Here is a 27,249-nt window from a genome sequence, read left to right as displayed (position 1 = left end):
TATTTGCTGTAGCCAACTACTCCATCTAAACACAACGGATGATGTCACTTTTACTTCATTCTTTTATTCTGCTAGCTGGTTAGTCAGAAATGTGTGCACGAGGTACTGTAGTTAACCACAGAACTCAAGTTAGTCATTTATTAATCAAATTAGTCACCGAGAACACCGATTTTAGGTTAATATTGTGCTTGACCCAAACTCAGCCATAAGAGTCTAGAATCCACTGGATCTGTGCGTCAATCCCAAGCCTGGATAAATGAGGAGGGTTGACGGCAGGAAGGGCGTCTGGTCATAAAATCTTTGCCAAACTAACTATAGAATGCAATCCGTTCAATCCAATGAGTGTCATGTTAGGCCGTTCTCCGGAAACAACGTGCAGCCCGATTGCTGTGAGGATGAAACCTGCTGGAGTGATGGAGGAAATGGCAACTGACAGAAGGTATTGGAGGGCACGGATTAGCACCGGCGGCCCCACACAGTGTGGGAAATAACCTGAAGAAGAAGAAGATTGTGCTCGACCCAAACATTGTCAGCCTCCTCGGTGAACGATAACTTTTGTATTTTAGGAAATCGACTTTTTCATCCAATCACATTGAAAACAACAACACTACAGCTAACAGCATTCTGCTACTACAGTATAATCTTTATATTTTTGACTTGGCTAAAAGTTAACAAATCATATTTATTATTTAACAGTATGGCCGGCGGCATGGTGGTGTAGTGGTTAGCGCTGTCGCCTCACAGCAAGAAGGTCCGGGTTCGAGCCCCGTGGCTGGCGAGGGCCTTTCTGTGCGGAGTTTGCATGTTCTCCCCGTGTCCGCGTGGGTTTCCTCCGGGTGCTCCGGTTTCCCCCACAGTCCAAAGACATGCAGGTTAGGTTAACTGGTGACTCTAAATTGACCGTAGGTGTGAATGTGAGTGTGAATGGTTGTCTGTGTCTATGTGTCAGCCCTGTGATGACCTGGCGACTTGTCCAGGGTGTACCCCGCCTTTCGCCCGTAGTCAGCTGGGATAGGCTCCAGCTTGCCTGCGGCCCTGTAGAACAGGATAAAGAGGCTACAGATAATGAGATGAGAACAGTATGACCGATGTGTGTTCAATCAGAGTGTGTGTAAAGGCAGTTTTCACACAAGAGCTTTAATATGCATTTGAAGTGGAGAAAAGAGCGTGTCAGATTTTTACAGACTGTGTGTGTGTGTGTGTGTGTGTGTGCATGCAAGTGTATGTTTAGATTGGCAGCCATTTTGGCCAACAGAAATTGTGAAACACAGATAAGGCAGGAATTTACCATTAGTAAATGGATGACAAGGAGAACCTGGTACAGGCTAAAAGTTTCACTGGGGCTTAGATGAACAAAGTCATTTCCTACTACTGTATACTACATTACCATTATTTAGTCATGTGTGATATTAACTTTTTTCCTTTCTTTTTTTTTAACAAAAGCAAACTTACACAGATATGCTAATGTTTATAACTGAGATTATTTTCTACCATGGGGGGAAAAAGAGTATAATTTTATAAACCTTATATATGCACAATATTTCTCATCTCATCATCTCTAGCCGCTTTATCCTTCTACAGGGTCGCAAGCAAGCTGGAGCCTATCCCAGCTGACTACAGGCGAAAGGCAGGGTACACCCTGGACAAGTTGCCAGGTCATCACAGGGCTGACACATAGACACAGACAACCATTCACACTCACGGTCAATTTAGAGTCACCAGTTAACCTAACCTGCATGTCTTTGGACTGTGGGGGAAACCGGAGCACCCAGAGGAAACCCATGCGGACACGGGGAGAACATGCAAACTCCGCACAGAAAGGCCCTCGCCGGCCACGGGGCTTGAACCCGGACCTTCTTGCTGTGAGGCAACAGCGCTAACCACTACACCACCGTGCCGCCCTTGCACAATACTTATATCATCAAAATCAAATGTAACAGAATGATCCTGAAGGCTGGGGTAAATAAATACATGAATTTTACAAGAATAAACACATCAAAAGGTTATGCATGCATAACTCATGTGCATTCGGGTCTGTCTGTCTGCTGCCATCCTCAGAGTTGAGGGTCGGCAATCCAGGAAGCTATCAACTAGCTTCCCTGAATTCTCTTGGGTGATTATAGCACACCAGAGGGACCCAAACCCTCATCTGGTGGTGGGTATACATACACATGCATGGGCAATTTAGAGTAGCCAATCGACCTTTGGACTGTTGGATGAAACTGGAGCACCTGGACAGAACCCATGCAGATACAGGGAGAACATGCAAAAATCCACACAGAAAGGCCCCGTCAGCCACTGGGCTCAAACCCAGAACCTTCTTGCTGTGAGGTGACCGTGCTAACCACTACACCACCTCATGCATTAGGGTACAAGCATGATGAGTCTCTTACAAACTCTTACATCTACTGTATTTTCCTCCATCAACATGCTATTGTTTTACGGTGATTTTTAAAATTGAATAATATTACTCTGTGAAGAATCTAACAACAACAACAACTTGATCAATAAAGGCACAAGGAAATAGGAAGACTTTACTTGAGCAATATCTGACAAGTCTATATGACTATTTTTTCTCTAAACTCTCAAAAGCTCAATTATGGCCGATGTAGCGGTATATACTGTAATAGTGACTTAGGCCAAGTTGAAAAGAATTTATAGCCTGAGTGAAGTAACAAACCACAGTTGAGACAAACTACACACAGGTGTAAACAATGTTCAGGGGTGTGGGCAGTGCAGAGCTTTGGAAAAACAGGAAAAAACCCAAACGGGAAGTTGATGACAAAAAAAAACCCATGCAAATCTTTCGATTTACAGAAGTCACACATCGTTCCTATTCAACAGTGCTAAATAAGTGTTTATTAGCCACAGTTAACTTTAATACAAAAGCATTTTGTCTGCTTTTTTACCTTCACCATGTTTGTTAAAGAAAGTTATGTTTTCGCCTCTGTTTGTTTGTTTGTTTGTTTGTTTGTTTGTTTGTTCCCAACGTACCTCAAAAAGTAGTGAATGGATTTTAATGAAATTTGGAGGAAAGGTGAGCCATGGGCCAAGGAACAAATGAGTAGATTTTGATGCAAATCCGAATATGTATGTGGATCCAGCATCCTGGACTTTTTTTTTGTCTTTTCCCAATGTAACTCAAAAAGTAGTGGACAGATTTCCATGAAATTTGGTGGAAAGGTGAGCCATGGGCCAAGGAACAATTGCTTAGATTGTATGTGGATCCAGATATGTATGCCGATCCTGAATTTTTTTGTCTCTTCTGAACGTAACTCAAAAAGTAGTGAACAGATTTCAATGACATTTGGTGGAAAGGTAAGCCATGGGCCAAGGAACAATTGCTTAGATTTTGATCCAAATCCGGATATGTATGTGGATCCAGGATCCAGATATGTATGCCGATCCTGAATTTTTTGTCTCTTCTGAACATAACTCAAAAAGTAGTGAACAGATTTCAATGACATTTGGTGGAAAGGTGAGCCATGGGCCAAGGAACAACTGCTTAGATTTTGATCCAAATCCGGATATGTATGCAGATCCTGAATTGTTTTGTCTCTTCTGAACGTAACTCAAAAAGTAGTGAATGGATTTGGATGAAATTTGGAGGAAAGGTGAGCCATGGGCCAAGGAACAATTGATTAGATTTTGATGCAAATCCATACATGTGACTTGGCAGAGGTATGCACTCTACTGAGTGCCTTCTAGTTGAATGCATTACGTGATTTCATGAAAATTTCATTGCTTGTCCTTGTACATAACACAAAACGATGCACTAGGGCATTTTGCTTTCTTGCTTAATTGACTTTAATTTTGTATGCATTTCAACTATGCAGCCTTCTGGTAAAAATATTGGTCTTACAAGGAATTTTTCTGCTCTGATGAGCCCTTAAATTTAAAAACTGCAGAGTTCTGCCAGAGGTCTTCAATAATTTATTGGCTGCTGGAGGAGGCCAGTGGAGGAAGGGAGTGACAGTGTACAAGTCATGCTAATTTATTCTGAAGCTGTGCGCTATGCCAGCATTAGTTACTCTGTTTTAGGAAAAACCTGTACTCAGAAAACCTCACAGAGATTAAACATGTATATTAATTGGTAGATGTAGTAGTTTTGTTGATGGGCATTGACTCACGTTACATTTTCAGGTAATATAAAAGGAAGTTTGGTCGTGGTTAGTAGTGTTATAACTGCCTGTTCACTCGGTACCGTTTGAACTGAAAAGCAAACAACTGTATAATGCCATGCATTCATAAAATGTCAACTTATCTTTTCACTTCTGCATCTGTACGATTGGGTTACTTCTCAGCTTTCGACAACCTCTGCTCACTTGTCGACCATTTCCACCTGGCTAACTGTAGAAATGTGAACATCTACCGTAATTAAATTAAAAGAAAAACTAAAATGACAGTATGTTATCTATCAATGAGAACAGTATTGTGTTAAATATAGGGGTGTATTATATTAATCTGATACTATGGATTGTTACAGAACCTGATATATTTGGCTCAAATCCTGGATCTCTATGAGATTAGCTTTGTCAAGTCTTTTTTTCCCCTGTCTCATCCTCGGACACATTCTTATATATTCCAGTGATACGTGATGATTTACACACCACACAATTTCTCTTCATATCTTTAAGTTAGCAAACCGTTCAAAACTTGGCTTTGTTTCAGTGAGGATGTCAGCTTCAGACCATTAACAGGCACTGACTGAAACTAGGAGTTCTGATATTATCCTGTCAGAAATGAAAAACAAGGGTAAATACACAGTAAATGTAGTGATGTATCAGATAATTGAATTTAAATGCCAGATTTTTAAACCGAAGTCAGAAAAGGTCAGGAGAGAATTGACCACCTTGGGATTTTTGTTCCCAGCTAAGGCTCAGGTTGGCAAGTTTCGATCTGAACCCCTCCTATTCTCCCGGCTCCTCTTTCATCCTACACACATACAGAGAGAGAGAGAGAGAGAGCACGAATGAACACAATCTGCTCTTTGTCATGTGCTTATGAATCCTTCAGACTTACTCGTGTGTGTGTGTGTCAGGTGTTGCATGGCGCCTTGAAGAATTCTACAAACTGAGACACAAGATTCTACATTTAGAACTAGAAGGAACTCAGTAGAGAGTAGAGTGCATACCTTCGCCAAGCCACATATTATCAATGTCAAAATCAAATCATTTTAACCTAGGATAATACTAAAGCTGTACACCAAATTTCATCCAAATCCATTCACTACTTTTTGAGTTACGTTGGGAACAGACAAAAAAACCAAACAAACCCTGAATCCACGTACATAACTGGATTTGCATCAAAATCTAATCAATGGTTCACTGGCCGACGGCCCACCTTTCCTCCGAATTTCATCAAAATCTACTCACTAGTTTTTGAGTTACGTGGGGAACAGACAAACAAACAAATGGAGACGAAACCATAACCCCCTCCAACAAAGTTGGGAGAGGAGATAAAAACAGGATTTAAGATATATTTTGTGGTCATGGTTCATGTCGGGGGTGGAACAGTGGTGTAGTGGTTAGCACTGTTACCCCACAGAAAGAAGGTTCTGGGTTTGAGCCCACTGGCCAACTGGGGCCTTTCTGTGTGGAGTTTACATGTTCTCCCTGTGTCTGCGTGGGTTTCCTCTGGGTGCTCCGGTTTCCCCCACAGTCCAAAGACATGCAGGTTAGGCTAATTGGTGGCTCTAAATTGACCATAGGTGTGAATGGTTGTTTGTCTCTGTATCACCCTGCAATGACCTGGCGACTTGTCCAGGGTGTACCCTGCTTCTCACTCACAGTCAACTGCGATAGGCTCCAGCTTCCCTGTGACCCTGTAGAACAGGTTAAGTGGTTATGGATGATGGATGGATGGGTTCATGTGGGGAAGCACAAGGTTTTTGGTTTGATCCTGAGCTCAGGTTACTGTCTGTGTTGGTTTTTATCATGCTCTCTTATTAACCCGTTCTCCAGGTTCCTTCCATCTCCCATTTTTTGACATCCCAGTAGATGGATTGGCTGAGATAAACTAACCTGCAATTGAATGTGTGTGTGTGTGTGTGTGTGTGTGTGTGAGAACAATGCTCTGAGATCGACTACCTTACCATCCAGGGTGTATTCTTGGCTCATACATAGTATTCCCAGGTGTATTCCCAGCTTCTACGTGGGATAGGCTCTTGATCCACCATTACCCTGATTAGGATAAAGTGCTTCCTGAAGATTCAATTGAATGAATGAATGAATGAATGAACTCTAATTAATTGGTTAATAATATTTCTTGGAAAGAGCCCAATTTTGAATTATATACTGTTTTGTGTTTGGTGTACAGCTGAATAAACGCAAAAATTATCAAACCTTTGGCCACCTTTGGGCTTCCTTCTCTTGCTCTTAAAATTCAAAATCAATCAGCTTTGTAGAAACGAGAGCAGAAAGCCATGATGAAGCAATGATGCTCAGATACTAAGCATGAGAAATGAAAGAACCCGATAACCTCATGTTTCATTTTCAGCTGTTTCTCAACGATGGTTTCCAAAAAAATTGTGAGTCATTAAAAGTGTATCAGAAGTTGATTAATGATTAAGGTTCAGGTGAAGGACAGCATGAAGCTCTCAGCATTTATTACGCAATTGTTCTTTTTTTAATGTGAATTTTATGTGAAATCAAATCCATCATTGAAAAATCATGGCCAGGTGGTGATAGGTTCAGGGAAGCAGCATGTCAACATCAAATGCAGCAGCTGTAAAAACTAAAAACATCACAAATTAGATTAAAATAATGTGTAAACACTGGCTACAGCAGCATTTGATATTTATTGAGTGGATAGAGTGAGCTGTCTTCAAAAAACAGATCTCACCTTTGGGCAAATGGTTGACTACTTGTGTGTTCTTTGGTGGCTGACCAGGTCAATACGGGCCATGCAAGTTCGTCCGCACTCATTGCATTTCCATTGATCTCCTGTCATTTGAGTCTGCAGGGGGCTCTTTTTGACGTCATTGTTTGTCCTTCTTTTGCTGGATTCGACCCTCCTCAAAGGTGGTCAGGTCTTTAGAGCAGAGTTCACACCATGCAGTTCTGTTGCTGGCAGCAGCCTCCCATTTGTCAGGGTTTATAAATTGCAGGATTTGAGGTTTGCTTTTAAAATGTGTTTGTATGTAAGAAAATGTATTTGTGTGGTTTCATAAAAGCTTCGAAAGCAGAGATGCCACCTATACATTTGGCAAGCAAAAAGTGCAAACAGAAAGTCGAATATTGGAGTTCATTTCCAGTGAAATTACATGAGCTTCATGGGAAGTTATGGCTTAATGGTTAGAGAAGCAGCTTTTGGGACCAAAAGGTTGCTGGTTCAATTCCCTGGGCCAGCAGGAATGGCTGAAGTGCCCTTGAGCAAGACACTGAACCCCCAACTACTCCCCAGGCTGCTCTGGGTATGTTGTATGTCACTCTGGATAAGAGTGTCTGGGAAATGACATTAGTAATAATTAATATTGTTAAAAAAAAAAAACTAAAATACTAACAAGACAAGAATGTAAACAACCATACTGATACCGATCCAGCCACTCCAATAGAGGCCAGAGTAAGCACCATACAGTTAGGGAAAGCCATGGCCTAATGGTTAGAGAAGCAGCTTTTGGGACCAAAAGGTTGCTGGTTCAATTCCCTGGACTATCAGGAATGGCTAAAGTGCCCTTGAGCAAGGCACCTGCTCCCCAAGCTGCTCTGGGTATGTTGTATGTCACTCTGGATAAGAATCTGTGGTTGGTAGAAGAGAGCAACTGGACTTGCTTGAAGATTCTTGAAAATGTTTCACCTCTCATCCGAAAGGCTTCCTCAGTTCTGTCTGACTAATAGGCAGTATCAGGTATTTATATCCTCTCATGGATCATCATAGAATCCGAATCAGAAAATCCCTAATTAATCCGTATTAGTCAGACAGAACTGAGGAAGCCTTTCGGATGAGAGGTGAAACGTTTTCAAGAATCTTCAAGCAAGTCCAGTTGCTCTCTTCTACCAACCACAGATTACTATGTACCTGGATGGCTGAGAATCTTCACAGACATGTTTCTACGCACTTTGGGATGAGTTCCCTTCGACTGGTGCGGGAGTATGAGAGGACTTCAGAAAACTGGCAGACATCTTAGCCAGAGAGGATTGTTCATTTTTGTCAACCTGGAACGACCATCACTGAACAGAGGTGGGGGTCTAAGACATCTTTTATCAGCCACCTACAATGCAGCCATCAGCATTCTGATTCGGATTCTATGATGATCCATGAGAGGATAAATACCTGATACTCCCTATTAGTCAGACAGAACTGAGGAAGCCTTTCAGACGAGAGGTGAAACGTTTTCAAGAATCTTCAAGCAAGTCCAATTGCTCTCTTCTACCAACCACAGATTACTATGTACCTGGATGACTGAGAATCTTCACAGACTCTGGATAAGAGTGTCTGCTAAATGACATTAATAATAATTAATATTGTTAAAAAAAGAAGAAGAGAAAAACAACCTAAAATGTAAATAACCATACTGATACCGATCCAGCCACTCCAATAGAGGCCAGAGTAAGCACCATGCAGTTAGGGAAAGCCATGGCCTAATGGTTAGAGAAACAGCTTTTGGGACCAAAAGGTTGCTGGTTCAATTCCCTGGGCATCAGGAATGGCTGAAGTGCCCTTGAGCAAGGCACCTAATCCCCAACTGCTGCCCTGGGTATGTTTTACATCGCTCTGCTAAATGCCATGAATGTAATTTAATATAGCGTTCATTTATTACCATGTAGGAAGCCTAACATTAACGGGTTTGTTGGTAGTGTTTGATGAGGCTCTCTGTGTGTGTGTGTGTATCTGCACTGAATAGGACTACTATTACCTAAACAATAGACCTACATCAATAGTACGTTTATCCTAGTTGCACTGCATTGCTTTGATCCATTTGATAACGAGAAAAAAGTCACGAATTGTTTATCTTGGCTATGAAACGTGATGCGGAATCATATGTCTGACAGATTACACAGACACACAAACCCTTATACTTTTCCATTTAGCTGGCAGCCCCCACCCAATTCAAACCTATTCCCATGTGCCTGCAAGTGGTAAACATTATTGCACAAGCTTTGGCTCCTCCCACATTTTGATGCAGACTTCTTTCGGGAAGTTCAAAAGCTTAGTACAGTTGTCACCTATCCTATTCTCATCTCATTATCTCTAGCCGCTTTATCCTGTTCTACAGGGTCGCAGGCAAGCTGGAGCCTATCCCAGCTGACTACGGGCGAAAGGCGGGGTACACCCTGGACAAGTCGCCAGGTCATCACAGGGCTGACACATAGACACAGACAACCATTCACACTCACATTCACACCTACGGTCAATTTAGAGTCACCAGTTAACCTAACCTGCATGTCTTTGGACTGTGGGGGAAACCGGAGCACCCGGAGGAAACCCACGCGGACACGGGGAGAACATGCAAACTCCGCACAGAAAGGCCCTCGCCGGCCACGGGGCTCGAACCCGGACCTTCTTGCTGTGAGGCGACAGCGCTAACCACTACACCACCATGCCACCTCCTATCCTATCCTATTTCTCATTTTAATGTCTCCACAATCAATTTACATGCTTTATTTCTCTCAACCATAAACAGATTTCAGTTTTATTTCACGTCTTATATTTTCAAAGCTGCTGAGTCTTTTCATTAAATCAAACTCGAGACATTAAATACGATACAACAGTGTACTTTTAGCAAAATAATATAACATGCAGTGAGGACAGGTACAGTGTATTTTTTTTTTGTTAAAAATGTTAAAAGCATAGTATTTACACTTGCAATTAGGTCATAGAAAAATGCTCTGGGAAAATATTAACTCAACAATAGCACACAAAAAATAATCAAGCATGGTATATCACGTGAAAAAAAATAAAATGGTTCATTTGGTGCAAAAAATGTATACACTTAAAAACAGGCAGTAGATATGCTGTCATATTGCTCAGTATGTAGAACCTTAGCGGAAACAGTGGTTCTTGATAATCGGTATAAAATAATATCTTCGAAAAAAAAAATCTATGTACATATACAAATAAATTTCACTGAGTGAACATACATTTACATAAAATACAGTATTTGGCACATATTTCAAGCATTCTATTTGATTCTTTCAGTCATTTCATTGTGTCGCAAATGTGTGCACTGTCAAAACGGTTTGAAATGCTCTATACAGATTCTAAATCTACAGTAAAATAACAGGTAAATAATATCAATACTTAACAACGTGTGTGTGTGGTTTTTTTTTTGTAGTTTGGTTTTCCGGCGGTTCATGGACATCAACAGTCTTAGAGTAAACATCTTGCTTGAATTCAGAAGGTGTATAATACATATGAAACGGATACAATTGATGGGAAACGTCCATGATTCAAACACAATCAATTCACAGGTTTGAGTTCAGCCGTGTGAACATTAAGGTGCGCAAAATGGAATTGAGTGCATTGTGAACTCCATGATGCTCTTTATTCTCTTGGAAATAGGTCTAACAGCTGATCATATGTTGAGTCTGAACTCTTTGTTCACACACATTTTAGCACATGATGATTGTTCAGTCAGTAGTTTGACATTACCGATTGTCAGGTTGCCTATTTCATTGAAATATACGGTACATTTCAGTGTCAAAAATATGATACAAGATACAGAGGTTGATATTTAGGTTTGGAAAACTTTGAATGAAAAAAAAAAGTTAACTAACCATTCAGTATAGATATATTCATTCATTCTTCAGTAAGGGCTTTATCCTGGTCAGGGTTGTGGTGGATTCAGAGCCTGTCCCAGGAACACTGGGCACAAAGACGGTGGAAATACATGGTGTATGAGATTGAAGCCCATTGCAGGGTATCACACACACATCCATCCACCATGTTTTTTTTGGGAGATGGAAGAAAACTGGAGACCCCAGATGTCAACCCACATTGACATGGAGAGGGCTTGTGGAACTCCACCCAGACGATGAGCTCATAAAACACATGATTGAACCAGGGACTCTGTTGTAGTACTTAAGACTGGTCTAAAGACCACTTTTTGAAGGTCTTGGAATCGCCACATTTTTACTTGGTCTCGGACATAGAGATTCTGGATTTTATTTCCAGACCGGCCAAGACCACAACTGTGGGGATTTTGCTAAATTGCCTGTGCGTTGTCTAATATTTGTTAACATCATTACTGTGGGTGGCACGGTGGTGTAGTGGTTAGCGCTGTCGCCTCACAGCAAGAAGGTCCAGGTTCAAGCCCCGTGGCCGGCGAAGGCCTTCCTGTGCGGAGTTTGCATGTTCTCCCCGTGTCCGTGTGGGTTTCCTCCGGGTGCTCCGGTTTCCCCCACAGTCCAAAAACATGCAGGTTAGGTTAACCGGTAACTCTAAATTGAGTGTGAATGGTTGTCTGTGTCTATGTGTCAGCCCTATGATGACCTGGCGACTTGTCCAGGGTGTACCCCGCCTTTCGCCCGTAGTCAGCTGGGATAGGCTCCAGCTTGCCTGTGACCCTGTAGAACAGGATAAAGCGGCTAGAGATAATGAGATGAGATCATTACTGTGATTGGATGTAAAACTTCCTGCTTCAAATGCGACCAATAACGTGACTTGTTGCTAATTTGAAAATGTTTTTCCTGTTAATGGCTGTCACCCCTCCCCCGCATCCCCTTTCATACCCATTGGCCTGGTTCTGGTCTTTTCTCTGTCTTGCCCTGCCTTGATCTCAACCCCTCAAAGTCTTGGTCTTGGTCATGACTTGGTCTCAGTTTAGGTGGTCTTGACAACACTACTCTGGAGCAGTTGAGAAGGCAACTGCTGTTACTCATGATGAAACCAGATAAGCACACAGTGCTGCATTTGATCGTTATCAGTCTTAGATCTTTGTATTACTTTGCTGTAATCGTGAGATCTTTCTCAGTCAGGGGTTCATAACCATCTCAGGAAGCATACGTTCTTCACCAAGCCTATTTCATGAAATGATAAACTGTCTATGTGAATTGCCAGTGTGATGGACCCTAGTTTAAAGCCACAGTTCATCCTTTCCTATAGTGTTTCTAACACTACCTGGTTGTTTCCCTGTTCACTAGGAAGTGTGTATCAGAGGCACGGCCAATTACCTTAACAGTCTCTGAACAACTGGAATTTGATTTAGTTCTTGGTTATACAAGATAGTACAGTATTTGATCCGATCAGCTTGCTAATTAGCTAGCTAATTTACAAACACCACTATTTTATTACATTTTAAAAAGAGTATCTACAATCATGAGGACTTGATCCCTTTGTCCCCTCAGGAGTCATGAAACAGCTATTAAGATGCCAGTGGGAAGCTAAGGAAACGATGAAGGAAAATCAAAATGCTTAAAATCAGTTATTTCAACTGCTCAGGTTGTGCACTGAGGATTATGGGTACATGTTACATTTTATGGCATGGATTTTGCCATGAGACTTTTGAACATGATATACAGTATATCATACTGTCTGTATATTGCACTATATTGTGAATAGGGTGTCGTTTCGGCCACATCCGTGACGTCTATATGGCACAGTCGTCCTGGGGGGCGGTGCTGAAGGCGGTGCTCCGTAAGAGGTCCAGGCAGTTGATGAGTATTAGTGCTCCTGTTAAGTGTCTCCAGCGCTTGGTGATGGGATTCTTCATTCTGTCAAGGCCAGTGTGAAGGTCCTGGAGTATGTCCCTGTAACTGTCACCGATCTGGGCTGCCCACGTTACCAGGAAATCATATGCCGGCTTCCACATGGCCTGCAATGGGCAAGGATGTAAGATAAATGAAGAGAATGGTACTATATGTAGTTTTCCAGCACTCAGATATAGATGGATAGATTTATAATACAGCAGGTTAACATGCAATATCATATTTCATATAAACTGAGGGAGAAAATCTATGATCCGGGGTGGCTTTGCTCCCCGTGTTCCTGGGATACGCTCCAGATCTATAAAGGATTAAGCACTTATTGAAGATGAATGAGCTGTACACTAACTTTAACCTTTGATTATATTTAAGTGTTTGTATACAGTGGTGCTTGAAAGTTTGTGAACCCTTTAGAATTTTCTATATTTCTGCATAAATATGACCGAAAACATCAGATTTTCACACAAGTCCTAAAAGTAGATAAAGAGAACCCAGTTAAACAAATGAGACAAAAATATTATACTTGGTCATTTATTTATTGAGGAAAATGATCCGATATTACATATCTGTGAGTGGCAAAAGTATGTGAACCTCGAGGATTAGCAGTTAATCTGAAGGTGAAATTAGAGTCAGGTATTTTCAATCAATGGGATGACAATCAGGTGTGAGTGGGCACCCTGTTTTATTTAAAGAACAGGGATCTATCAATGTCTGATCCTCACAACACATGTTTGTGGAAGTGTATCATGGCATGAACAAAGGAGATTTCTGAGGACCTCAGAAAAAGTGTTATTGATGCTCATCAAGCTGGAAAAGGTTACAAAACCATCTCTAAAGAGTTTGGACTCCACCAATCCACAGTCAGACAGATTGTGTACAAATGGAGGAAGTTCAAAACCATTGTTACCTTCCTCCGGAGTGGTCGACCAGCAAAGATCACTCCAAGAGCAAGGCGTGTAATAGTCGGCGAGGTCACAAAGGACCCCAGGGTAACTTCTAAGCAACTGAAGGCCTCTCTCACATTGGCTAATGTTAATGTTCATGAGTCCACCATCAGGAGAACACTGAACAACAATGGTGTGCATGGCAGGGTTGCAAGGAGAAAGCCACTGCTCTCCAAAAAGAACATTGCTGCTCATCTGCAGTTTGCTAAAGATCACGTGGACAAGCCAAAAGGCTACTGGAAAAATGTTTTGTGGACGGATGAGACCAAAATAAAACTTTTTGGTTTAAATGCGAAGCATTATGTTTGGAGAAAGGACAACACTGCATTCCAGCATAAGAACCTTATCCCATCTGTGAAACATGGTGGTGGTAGTATCATGGTTTGGGCCTGTTTTGCTGCTTCTGGGCCAGGACAGCTTGCCACCATTGATGGAACAATGAATTCTGAATTATACCAGCAAATTCTAAAGGAAAATGTCAGGACATCTGTCCATGAACTGAATCTCAAGAGAAGGTGGGTCATGCAGCAAGACAATGACCCTAAGCACACAAGTCATTCTACCAAAGAATGGTTAAAGAAGAATAAAGTTAATGTTTTGGAATGGCCAAATCAAACTCCTGACCTTAATCCAATCGAAATGTTGTGAAAGAACCTGAAGCGAGAAGTTCATGTGAGGAAACCCATCAACATCCCAGAGTTGAAGCTGTTCTGTATTGAGGAATGGGCAAAATTCCTCCAAGCCAGTGTGCAGGACTGATCAACAGTTACCGGAAATGTTTAGTTGCAGTTATTGCTGCACAAGGGGGTCACACCAGATACTGAAAGCAAAGGTTCACATACTTTTGCCACTCACAGATATGTAATATTGGATCATTTTCCTCAGTAAATAAATGACCAAGTATAATATTTCTGTCTCTTTTGTTTAACTGGGTTCTCTTCGTCTACTTTTAGGACTTGTGTGAAAATCTGATGTTGTTTTAGGTCATATTGATGCAGAAATATAGAAAATTCTAAAGGGTTCACAAACTTTCAAGCACCACTGTATATATATATATATATATATATATAATGTGTGTGTGTGTGTGTGTGTTTCTGCTCCACACCTCGCTCTCTATCACGCCATCTGTGTCTCGGTAAGGAGCCTCGTAAGAATCCATCTGTTTACGTGACACTTTGGAAAGTTTTTCCGCAAGCTCTCTCCAGCGGTCAGACACTTCCACTGCTGCAGTGAGAAGCGCAAAGTCCTTCAGCAGCCGAGCCACCAGCCCCTGACAGTCCAGTTTCAACAGAGCCTGAATCACCCAAAAACAAACAAACAAAACCCCACCCACATTTACAAAACTGTACAAAAGTCTGACGTACACAAAGAAATGCCATAAAGAAATGCTGTGTTGGCCATGGTAACTGCTTTGTACAGAAGCTCATCTCCAATCTCTTCTACTAAAGCATGTGTTCAGATTACACACTGATGGATTTGATCTAAAATGGATCAGAAGGCTTTGCACAAACTGTAGCTTTACAATTTTTTTGGTTCCTGACAAGTATACAGTGTACTCTTATTAAAATCCAAGTCATGTATTTGTAAAACTCCTCAATGTAAAATGTAAAGAAACATGCCTCTGTCCCATCTGGGATAGGGACATGTTTACCACTGTGCTGCATCGCTGCTACTTTTAACAACACTTTGTAAATGTTTGGGAACTGAGGAGACCGACTGCTGTAGTTTTTAAAATGAAATGTTGTTCCGTCCTTGCCTGATGTACAGTTTCAGTTGCTCAACAGTTCGGGGTTTCCTTTGTCATATTTTGCACTTCATAATGTGCAAAATGTTTTAAATGGGAGACAGGTTTGGACTGCAGGCAGGCCAGTTTAGCACCCAGACTCTTTTACTATGGAGCCATGCATTTTTAATATGTGCAGAAAGCAGTCTGGCATTGTCTTGCTGAAAGAAGGAAGGCCTTCCCTGAAAAAGATTTTGTCTGAATGGCAGCATATTGCTCTGAAACGTGTATATATCATTCAGCATTAATGATGCCTTCCCAGATGTAGAAGCTACCCATGTCATGTGCACTAATGCACCCTCATACCATTACAGATGCCAGCTTTTGAACTTCGCACTGATAATAAGCCGGATGGTCCCTCTCCTCTTTAGCCTGGAGGACGTGATGTCCATGATTTCTAAAAAGAATTTCGATTTTTGATTCATCAGAACTCGGGACAATTTTCCACTTCGCCTCAGTCCACCATAAAAGAGCTCAGGCCCAGAGAAGGTGGCGGTGTTTCTGGATATTGTTTATATCTGGTTTTAACTTGCATTTGTGGATGCAGTAATGAACTATTTTCACAGACGATGGTTTTCTGAAGTGTTCCTGAGCCCATACAGTGATTTCCACTACAGACACGTGTCTGCTTTTAATGCAGTGTCTCCTGAGGGCCTGAAGATCACAGGCAGCCAGTGTCAGTTTTCAGCCTTGTCTCTTGCAGACAGAGATTTCTCCAGATTCTCTGAGTCTTTTAATGATATTATGGACCATAGATGATGTGATCCCCAAATTATTTACAATTTTACATTGAGTAATGTTATTCTTAAATTGTTCCACTGTTTGCCCACTCAGTCTTTCACAGAGCGGTGAACCCCTCCCCATCTTTACTTCTGAGAGATTCCGCCTCTTGGAGGATGCTCTTTTTATACCCAATCATGTATTGACCTGTTGCCAATTTACCTAATAAGTTTTTTTTAACATTCCACAACTTTTTATTCGTGTTTTGTTGCTCCTGTCCCAACTTTTTTGAAACATGTTGCTGGCATTAAATTCAAAATGAGCATATATTTTTCAAAAAACAATAAAATTTCTCAGTTTCAACATCTGATATGTTGTCTTTGGACTATTTTCAATGAAATACAGCGTTTCCATGATTTGCAAATCTTCACATTCTGTTTTTATTTACGTTTAACACAGCGTCCCTTTTTTTTGGAATTAGCATTGTATGTTTGTGAGTTTTGCTGGAATTCTATTGTTGCAAGTTGAGACAACTATTGCAGCAGAAGCTATTGTGCATGTGACTGAATTGTTTTCAGTTACAGCACACGCTGTGGCACGTACCCTTGCCACAAAGCCGAGAGACACGAAACTAACACATTCATTCATGCACACAACCGAAAGAAACTGCCAGGGTCTTTCAAGTGAAAGAACTATGACCTGGTGCAGTCTGCAAATTCAGAAGCATTTATACTTGAATTAAAGGAAGTTTTAAACATATTAAGGAAGAGTGCATTGTGTCACATTACAATAAACTGTACGGGTCAGCTGGTTAAATGAAATTCTCTGAAATGAAGTCAGAGAGAGAGAGAGAGAGAGAGAGAGTATGTATATATATACACAGCACTTTGTCACACAGGATGAGCCGTTTCAATCAAACAACTGAGTATAATGACTATGTGCTTTGATGAACTTGCAGATAAGGCTCTTAGTGAGGGATTTACGTGCTAGTATGAGCATAGTGCGCCATCAAGGCCCATCCAACAAGGAAACACTGGAGGAAGTAGGAACATCCGGCTGGGGTGGATGGAAAAAAGACCAGTGTTTGTTTGGGTTTATTTGGCTTGCTGCTTCCTCCACCCTCTTCTCTCTGGTGTGTGCTTCAGTAGGTTTTACTGAAGTTTAGTGTTCAGACTTTTCAGATTTTTTTTTTTTTTACTGCAGCAGAGCTGCATGCTTTCAAAGAAAAATAATCAACACGGCAGCACAGGACACGTCTAAGCCTTTGTGGGGTGTTTGCATCGACCACTACGCTACTGTAACTAAATAGTGCACTGTCTCGCATATCTAGCAACTCAGTCTAAACCTTGACCTCAGTGTTGACTTAAAAGTAATCTTTTGGCTCTTTTAAATGACCTTTTTAAAGAAGACGTAATTTTTGTTAAATAAATACCGGTATCTCCATAAGGTAAAATCTACCACATATTCCTACCATTATGTGGGCATCTGGTACTCATCTCATCTCATTATCTCTAGCCGCTTTATCCTTCTACAGGGCCGCAGGCAAGCTGGAGCCTATCCCAGCTGACTACGGGTGAAAGGCGGGGTACACCCTGGACAAGTCGCCAGGTCATCACAGGGCTGACACATAGACACAGACAACCATTCACACTCACACCTACGGTCAATTTAGAGTCACCAGTTAACCTAACCTGCATGTCTTTGGACTGTGGGGGAAACCGGAGCACCCGGAGGAAACCCACGCGGAGAACATGCAAACCCCACACAGAAAGGCCCTCGCCGGCCATGGGGCTCGAACCCGGACCTTCTTGCTGTGAGGCGACAGCGCTAACCACTACAGCACCGTGCCGCCCTTACATCTGGTACTCATGAATACATATAAACATAGCACGCAGACACACACTCCATGAGGTCAGTGATGTCCAATTTCACAATTCCGTATGGAATGCTCGGTATGAGAGGATATTAGGGGAAGGTTTACGTCTGATAACCTTGAGGATCTACTTGGAGTCGGAGCAAGAGGTTTTGAATTCCTGCCTTCCAGGCTAAATATTTTTTGCTCACCCAGTGATGAAATAAATGAAGGTGTTCTTCATATTTAGTAAATATTTTAAACAGGTTCAAAGCATTGATGCCTTGCTAAAGGGCAATTCCATGTAAATGTCAACCTCACCATGCAAAAATAAAGCAACATGTAATACATCAAAACCACTCCCAGAGATCTCACCTAGGCCTGTATTTTACAGATGTGAATAAGTTGAACCAATTTGTAACCAACCTAATATGTCACTGTCAGTCTTTCTTTCTTATAATGTAAAACCCAAGCTAAAATCAACTTTGATCATGTACAATTCTATATTATTGCCACAAGCCACAGAAATGTATGCTAAAATCCACAAAACAGCAAAACAAGAGCCATCCTAAATATTATTTAAGAACTTTGATAGTTTTAGCTGATATTTAGAGAGTTTTTCAAAGGGTTATGGTGGTTAAATTGCTGATTTTCTAAATATATGCCATGTCTATTTCAGACGCATCACATCCGTAACGGAATTTCGTCACATCCATAACGCTGACTTTTCCTTCCGAAACTCTGCATGAAATACAAAATATTTTAAACAAAGATTTTTTAATATTCACCTTGGACCCCTCTATCAAATGGATATCTCCATTTCGACATTAGGTTTACAATTTCACAGAGTTTTATAAAAATGTACAGTCACCCAAGAAAAGTGATACTTTTTCTGTCACATCCATAACGCATCTTTTATTGGCATTTTCTGGCATGCCCTAGATGTACTATGGGAATTGTTCTTGTTCTATCACTTCTCCAGTATGGTACAGCCTTAAAATATGCAACACCTGTTTAAATACTGGGAGACAATAAAACATGCACTGGGTCATTTGTTGCCATTTTGAGTTCAAGTGTCACGTCCATAACGCTGGAATTGCCCTAAACAAATCCTCCAGTGATAAAAATGAATAATTGTTGGAAAATGAGCTTCATTTTAGAAATATTACCTGCAGGTAAAACTGCCATTTGTTTTCATTGTAGGAGTAAAGGTGAAGGAAGTGACATGTTCCTGGAAAATAGAGTTTCCTGACCAGTTCCGATAATTTACCATAAAAAAAAAAAAAAAAAGTCCCTCTCATGTCAGGACCTGGTCTTCTGAGGAAGTCTCCCATCCCGGTACTACCCAGGCCCTTAAGGCACATTGGGCGGGACCAATCTCCGTTTCTGTAGCACTAGGCCTCTCGCCCATCATATAGCTAGGGTTACAGTGGTGGTGGTGGTAGTGGGTCCTCTGGTAACCACAAGAGTTTGACTCCTTACTCACATCTTTATTGTGCCATGCCTCGCCAGATGGCAGCAGGTACCATTTTTATGATGGTCTTTGGTACGACCCAACCACGAGTACAATTCACGTTCTCCTGGTTGAGCGATGGACATGCGAACCACTAGGCCAGCTCGCAGTCTTAATTTACAATCACTATATAGGGTGTTTCAAAAAATTTGATATTTCACAATCTAATAACTTTACCAGTTCTCGTTCAATTGACCTCAAATTTTAACAGCATGTGTGGAAACAGGTCAACATTTTATGTTTAATGTTTTTATCTTTTTAGGTACAGAAATGCCATTCACTGGAAAAGAAAAGGCGCTGTGTGTGTTAGAGTATGCTCAAACACAGTCGAACAAGACTGTGCAGCGTGCGTTTATGAGAGAATTCCCTAAAAATGCACTGTGACCAGAAAACTGTTACCAAAGACATGCTGCAGCGTGTTTGGCAGGAGCTGGACTACCGACGTGACGTGTGCCGTGTCTCAGGTGGCGTGCATAATGAACATTTGTGAAACCGTTCATGGAATCCACATACCTTTGAATTTCTCATTCAGATTTTGAGGAATAAATCTTCTATTGCTCAACATTAAGCCTGTTCAGTTTCATTTGCCTTGACTATGTAATTTCTGGGAGGCGGCACGGTGGTGTAGTGGTTAGCGCTGTCACCTCACAGCAAGAAAGTCCGGGTTCGAGCCCCGTGGCCGGCGAGGGCCTTTCTGTGCGGAGTTTGCATGTTCTTCCTGTGTCCGCGTGGGTTTCCTCCGGGTGCTCCGGTTTCCCCCACAGTGCAAAGACATGCAGGTTAGGCTAACTGGTGACTCTAAATTGACCGTAGGTGTGAATGTGAGTGTGAATGGTTGTCTGTGTCTATGTGTCAGCCCTGTGATGACCTGGCGACTTGTCCAGGGTGTACCCCGCCTTTCGCCCGTAGTCAGCTGGGATAGGCTCCAGCTTGCCTGCGACCCTGGAGAACAGGATAAAGCGGCTAGAGATGATGAGATGAGATGAGATGAGATGTAATTTCTGGGATATTTACATCTCAAATAATATCAAAATTTTTGAAACAGCCTGTACTCTAATTTGCCACAGAATAACCAACCAACATCCCTTTCAACTGTTAGTTATTATGTGTGGGCATTAACAGTAATAAAAATAATTTTAATATTAATTCACTCGATCACTTTTTTTTTAATTAACCTGCTGCCCCTGCCCTGCATTAGTTTTCTTGATAAGAATGAAACGCTGTCGTCATGTCAGTACTGTGTACAGTGTGGGTTAACCAAGCAGTAATGAGCATCGTGTATGAATACGGGATAAGGTTCATCACTTCCCTCTGTACTGTGCTAGCAATATGGGCCCCCATTTAGTGTTGGGGTTTCTAAGATGTACATTGCCCATGTGAGGTTTTAGGGCAGTCCCAGCATTCTGAAGAGTCCTTCAAAGGGACGTTCAACCTGTGCCACTGAATATAATTAAAGGAAGCATGGACCAGAATATATTTAAAGAGCAATGACAGTGACTGTTTTCTGTTGTCAAACCCCCGATGTTCAAATAACTGCATTTCCAGTCAATATACACTGCTGATCAACACTTCGCTCTTAGCAGAGGGACACCTGAGCCAGAATGTAGGGTAACTCTCTTCTAACCTGGTTTATGCACTTCACTAACTAATTGCAATTGGAGAAGTGAGTGCAGGTTTCAGAATCACAAAACTATCATGGCCAAATGCCATATGCAGAGCATGTTTAGATCAGTGCTTCACACGGGCGATTGCTCTAAGACAACGAGGGAGGCTCAGCCTCCTCTAAAAATGACGAACATCGTGTAGGATGAATTGCGCTAGGCTTACGTTATAGCCGACCTTATAACATTGCTATTTCAGATCCAGAATCATAGAAATATATGTGCTCAACCCAACTACAGTGCGAAATCATTCCGTTATAACTTTCCCCAGTTCGCCTAATGTGTGCGTGAGTTTTTCCCCCTCGTGACAGCGCGATGCACCCCAGCCTCAGTGGATTGGGAGCTATGTGCTTGTCAATCTCAAAATGCAAGACGATTATTGGACAAATACTGCGAAAACGCCCGCCCACGGAGTCTCACGGACTCCCAGCCTCAATGGACTTCAATGGCATTTGGGAGCTATGCGCTTTTCAATCTCAAAATGCAAGACGGTTATTGGACAAATACTGCGAAAATGCCCACCCACGGACTCCCAGCCTCACAGTGGGAGGGACATGGCAGTTTCCGCGAGGAGACTGGTGATTGGTGAAAGCGGCCGGATATTTTCTTTGATTGACAGCTCGTTTCAACTATAGACAGGCAGCGGTACAGTGTTGCCAGATTGGGCGGTGTCCCGCCCAATTGTGCGGTTTTAAGTGCATTTTGGCGGGTTTTGAACATATTTTGGGCTGGATAACGTCAGCAGTATCTGGCAACATCAGTTCAGTCCCATGCGGATTCGCAAGTGCTGTGGTGTATTGTAAGAGATCGGCTTACATTTCGATTTCATTCATTACATACGGTTTCTACCAGCTTTTTTAGTTTGTATATATTTTCATTGTAAATAAAGTGTAAATATAGTGTTGTCAAGTTTGCTATCTTAGTTCCAGAAATTTTGTTTATTTGAGTGACTGAACTTGAACTTGAGGGGGCTAGTCAGCTAGCAAGAAAGCTGCGCACGGATGCCGAGCATTGCTGATTTAATTTTGGCGAAGCCATTTGCCAGTCTTCCTTTCAAGGAAAAAAATAAAATTAAAGAGCAGGGTAGACCAGCGCCTCAGATTGACTTGGTGAAAAAGGTAGGGAATAATACTCGTTCCTTTCAGCTCTCCTGGTACGAGAAAGTGAATTGGCTAACAGCAAGTGACCCACATCAACAACAGTAAATAGGCTACTTTAGTAATATGTCATGGATGGACCAAAAATATAGAATCTATTTAAAATGTTTATGCTGAGTAAATTATATTGGAATATATATTTTTCTGGATATGAATTAAACACAGCTACAATTTGGAAAACATTTTTAAACATTTTATAAAAATATTTTATATTTAAAATATAAAATGTTAAAATATACCCCCCCCAACACCACCATCATGTATATTGGACAGTAGGCTAATGGGCCAAAAGAACCTGTTATTTCACAGTTTGTGACGCTGCCAACAATCAGCCAGATCAGAGGCAAGAGTATGGGCAAAACTGATGTGTTTTTTTCTTTTAAAATCTGGAAATATCGTAACCGACCAGCCTCCCCTGTTTGAAAGACTACCAGCCGCCACTGGTGCTTCATATTCCAATGGCAAAGGTTCATTGTACTTTATGCAACTGTCAGACAGGGAGAGTCCCACCACTTCAAGTTCCAAACTTCTCGGGGCCTATAAACTCATATCACACCTAAGTAAAGTTGTTGCTCTGATCCAAGCAGTTCTTGGACAAAGGCATGATCGAAAATACTTCTACTCCACTACTTCCTTGTTCAGAAGGAGGATAGTGGATTCTATCCAGATGTAGATTTGAAGGGGGCAAACCGGTTACTAAAGACCCAGTTATTAGCTCATCTGGCCGACAGGTGATGAGCTTATGCCATCATGTGTTATCCGTTGTCCATCCGGCGTTGTCCACGTTTCACAAAAATCGCTTCTTCTCTCTCAATTCTTCATCAATTTTTATTCTTTTTGGCAGGAAGGTAGGTCCGCCTGGGGTGCATATACTGTAACTTCTACCCAGATTTCTTCTTCTATGCCCTGACACCCCTCCTGGGGTATAGGCCATTGACAAGGGATCTCTAGAGGACCCAGTCCTGTGCTTTTCCTTCTATAGGAGTCCAGGTGTACCCCAGCCTCCTGAAGTCTGCCGGGAGATCTCTTCGCCAGGTGTTTTTTGGCTGACCTCTTCTCTTCCCTTGAGGGTTTCAAGTCAGGGCTTGTCTGGTGGTGTTTGTCTCTACCCAGATTTGCTTAATTATAATTATTAATGAAGTTATGGACTAATTAAGGCTTAATGAGCAGTTCAACAAAAATTGGTTCTTCTCGGTCAATTCCTCACCATTTTGGATTCTTTCTGGCAAATAGGTATTCCTAGGCTGTTAAATAAATAAATAAATAAATAAATTAATTAATTAATTAATTAAAAAAAGCTTGTATATAGTGTATATAGCTTGCAACATTTATTGCACAAGGTGGCCCACTTTAGATCATTCCTTCTGGACTAGACGGGGCCGGAGTGAGCTACAGCGTCATTGACGGTCTTGTTAAGGTTATATGATGCAATTCAGTCTGCGTAATCACTGGACTGGTTCACAAAATGTCAATGGATTTATACAATGCCTATTTCCATGTTCACATCTCCATAGAACACAGATGCTAATGAATGACTGCTTTCCAAGATCAGGCATTGCAATTCAAAATTCTACACTTTTCCATTTGGGTCTCCTTTTAGTACCACAGGTGTTTCCAAGATGTATGACAGCTGGCAGTATCAGGATACTAATTGTACTAAGACAACTTGCTCCTGTGTTCCCCCACCAAGAAGCAGCCCATTCAGGAGACATCCAGACTCCACCTGCCTTGCACACAGTCTCACACTGAACTCAGAAAGAAAAGAGCTGATTAACAATGAAACCGGCCAAGCAATTCATCAGCATGAAGCGATATTCACTCTGAATGCAAACCAATCTGTCACCGCTAACATTACGCTTGCCAATCAAATCCAGCCATTGTAATTTGTGGTACAGTCTCATATGCTGAAATTATTCAAAGCAGACACAGGGGGTAGTCCCCCTGGGCTTTATGGAAGGGTTTACAAGCTTTTCAGGGAGCTGTAGAACTGAGGAGAGAAACCATGGATGTTTCCCTATCTGGTTTGGGAACAATGCGGTGCCACAGGCTGACAGTGGCATGTGACCCCCCAGGAGATCAGAACATATGAACCAGCTGTGTACTGTTCCAGCTCTGGGAAAGGTTTGGTAAGGCACAGGTGGACATTTTCACGGCTGCCAAGTCAGCACACTGCCAGTAATCGACTGGGACAGGATTCACTGGCCCACAACTTCATTGCTGATTATCTGCATGTTGGACAGAATTCAGTCTCCAAGCTGCAGAATCCTAATCATAGCCCAAAGATGGCTGGAAAGACACTAGTTTCCAGTGCTACTTTTATTTTTGGTCAGAACACCCATACGCCTGGACAAAGTGGCTATATTTAAACCCTGTGTTCTGTAAACACAAACGGGAAGACCTGAACTGATATCCCCTTTTACACAGTTTGTTCAAGATAGGAATATTGCGCCTTTATTCCCCCTCACCATTCTGTGTAAAAGGTCCGAATAAGGAATGAGGGCTCTGTATCATTCCACCGCCGAGCCTGAACGACCGATAATAATAATCCCTTTCACACGGGTGTCAAATCTAGTTCTAGCCAGCACTGTGAGACAGGGGTTTTGACATTGACATTCTTCTTTTCGAGACCAGTGCAAATTCAAACATCTCCATCTATGGTGTCCAAGGTCTGCACACCTTTCTGCCTCAAATCGCTTCCCACTTCTTTTCAATTTCTCATCCAACATAAGCAACTTTACTTGTGTTTGCAGGGTGGTATAAATGTGCATGGTTAGCAAAAGCAGCTCAACACTCTGTTACATTACAAGCATTTACTGTAGCAGACGTACTTATCCAGAGCAACGTACAAGACCCTGACATACCCACAGCAGTGAGCAACCCAGGGGAGCAGTTGGGGGTTAGGTGTCTTGCTTAAAGGCACTTCAGCCATTCCTGCTGGTCCAGGGAATTGTACCAGTGACCTTTTGGTCCCAAAGCTGCTTCTCTAACCTTTAGGCCATGGCTTCCCCAGTTCGTCAGCTATTATTGCTTTGAAAGCAGCCTTGGTATACTCGGGGTATTTGTATTTCCAAAACATAGTACGCTACACATCACCCTAGAGGCCAATGCTGCATTGTGTTACACGTCATGCATATGGTTCCGGAAAGCCTCGCATACCATGTAAAACATACAGTACACTGGCACGGCTTTATACCGGCTTTGTTTGGTTCATTGGGAATCCAGTGCATATTAAAGCTAGACGGCTTTTCTATTTCATAAAATTGGTGAAATGTAGTTCCCTCTGAAATTCGTTCATTGTGATACATGATTATTTCTGCAATATCTCCAAAAAAACCCCACAACCCAGGCCATTCTGTGGCTGGGACGTTATTTAATTTGAGGGGATTCCCTAGCAAATAACGTGCATGAAATCGCTCGCTTCATGCAGTCAAGCAGATAGAGGAAGTCCGGTATGCGCATGTGCAGGTTTTATCATTTTATTTCTTCTTCTTTTGGGTTTAACAGCAGCTGGCATCCAGTGTTGCATTACTACAAGTTTACTTTGACCGTGCACTGACCGTTCCATCATTCTGGCACTAAACGAACAGCTGATCACACTGAGGTGCTCACTGACCGCCAATATTTATTAGTTTGGTCCTGCATTTCCTTTTCTTCACAACGTAACGTCTTTTCTTCTCACTTTCCGTTACTGTACTTGGTCTTTCACGTTTCATTCATGTCCTCCATTTTTCTCTCCTGTTTTAAAATTTGTATCCTGGAATGCCTTGCTTGAATGGGGAAAGCCCACCACGTGACGCATAACATAGTACCTTGAATTGGGTCATGGTGAAGCAAGAAAAAAATAGAGAAATTGGGCCACATAGCCCTATATTCATTAATTGTTCTATAAAAAATAAAATAAAATAAAAATAATAAAATCGGAAGTCTATGATTTGAATTCAGTAGCTTTCGGTCCACTAAACAAAAATAATTGGGTGTCTGGGAAAATTCTTATGACCTACACTTGAAAATCTGAAAGGCAGGGTGTCTTCTTAAAGCCAATATTACAGAATATCTGTCAAAGAGCTAATAACACTATCCATTACTCAAAAGTGAACAGAAGATGGGCATTAGGATGACCAAGCCATGGCTCCGTGTGTGTCTTGGCTTGGTTCAAATACCGTTCAAGATCATTTGTTTGAATAAGGGGCGTCTCCTGTGGTGTTCACAGCCCTCCTGTTTAGATGCAAACAATAAAAAAGGAAACATCTGTCGAGCCAAGCTGACACACCCTGGCCATCTTCCATCTTCCACCAATCTGGAACAGAATATTAACCAGTAGTCGGCCTGGGCTGGTCAAAGATGCTCAATTGGTTTTGGTGCAGACATTCAGGACATGCTGCTGATGAAACCTCCATATGGAAGTCAGCTGGTGAATTGCAACTGACCAAAAATGAACCTTGTGCGATCTTGCGTATGTAGAATTTTTAAAAGAAGGACATGGCATGAGCTCATCTAGCCCCTACTGTTATATCATATACCGATTCAAAATTTCTTGCTGCTGTTCATTTAGAATTAGCCGTTTGATTACATCTATTAATATACCATTATTTTATACCATAAATCATCATTATTGCTTAATTAGAAGACTAATATTCAGGATTATCATAGCACAGTCTCAAGGTTTTCTTAGAAAAAGTCATACAAGCCAATGTGAAAAGTTAGGAATTCCTTGGTGAAGGAGCAGGTCTAGTAGTCATAACTCTTAAATAATTTAGTATTAAAGCTAAATAAAATATGAAGAGTTATTTGAATAAAAAATGTGAATATGCTAGAAATATACAGCAATGTGCTTAAAAACTAAAAGTTTTCAAGTTTATTTAGTTCATGGAAAGAATTTTAATGTTAAAGAGTTTCTGTTGAAGGATACTGAAAATAATCCATCCCAATACATTCAATCACTGATATAATTTTTGTATCGCCATTTTATAAATGT

The 27,249-nt window shown here is 41.6% G+C and overlaps 1 protein-coding gene across 4 annotated transcripts in view; it reads right to left on the bottom strand.

Moving 5' to 3' along the window:
- Nucleotides 1-9,601: 9,601 nt before the first annotated feature.
- The window catches only part of sh3bp4 (SH3-domain binding protein 4), a 70,807-nt gene continuing 53,159 nt past the window's right edge, over nt 9,602-27,249 (bottom strand). For all 4 annotated transcript variants that reach the window (XM_060929199.1, XM_060929198.1, XM_060929200.1 and 1 more), the window contains 2 exons: nt 14,694-14,882; nt 9,602-12,754 (listed from right to left, as the gene is read on the bottom strand). In XM_060929199.1, coding sequence (XP_060785182.1) covers nt 12,530-12,754; nt 14,694-14,882 — 414 coding nt within the window. In that variant the 3' untranslated portion in view covers nt 9,602-12,529. The remainder of the gene's footprint in view (nt 12,755-14,693; nt 14,883-27,249) is intronic.

Source organism: Neoarius graeffei, chromosome 9, assembly GCF_027579695.1.
Source record: "Neoarius graeffei isolate fNeoGra1 chromosome 9, fNeoGra1.pri, whole genome shotgun sequence".
Lineage (NCBI taxonomy): Eukaryota > Metazoa > Chordata > Actinopteri > Siluriformes > Ariidae > Neoarius > Neoarius graeffei.
The sequence above is the reverse complement of the archived record's forward strand: the minus strand, read 5'-3'. Positions and strand labels throughout refer to the sequence as shown.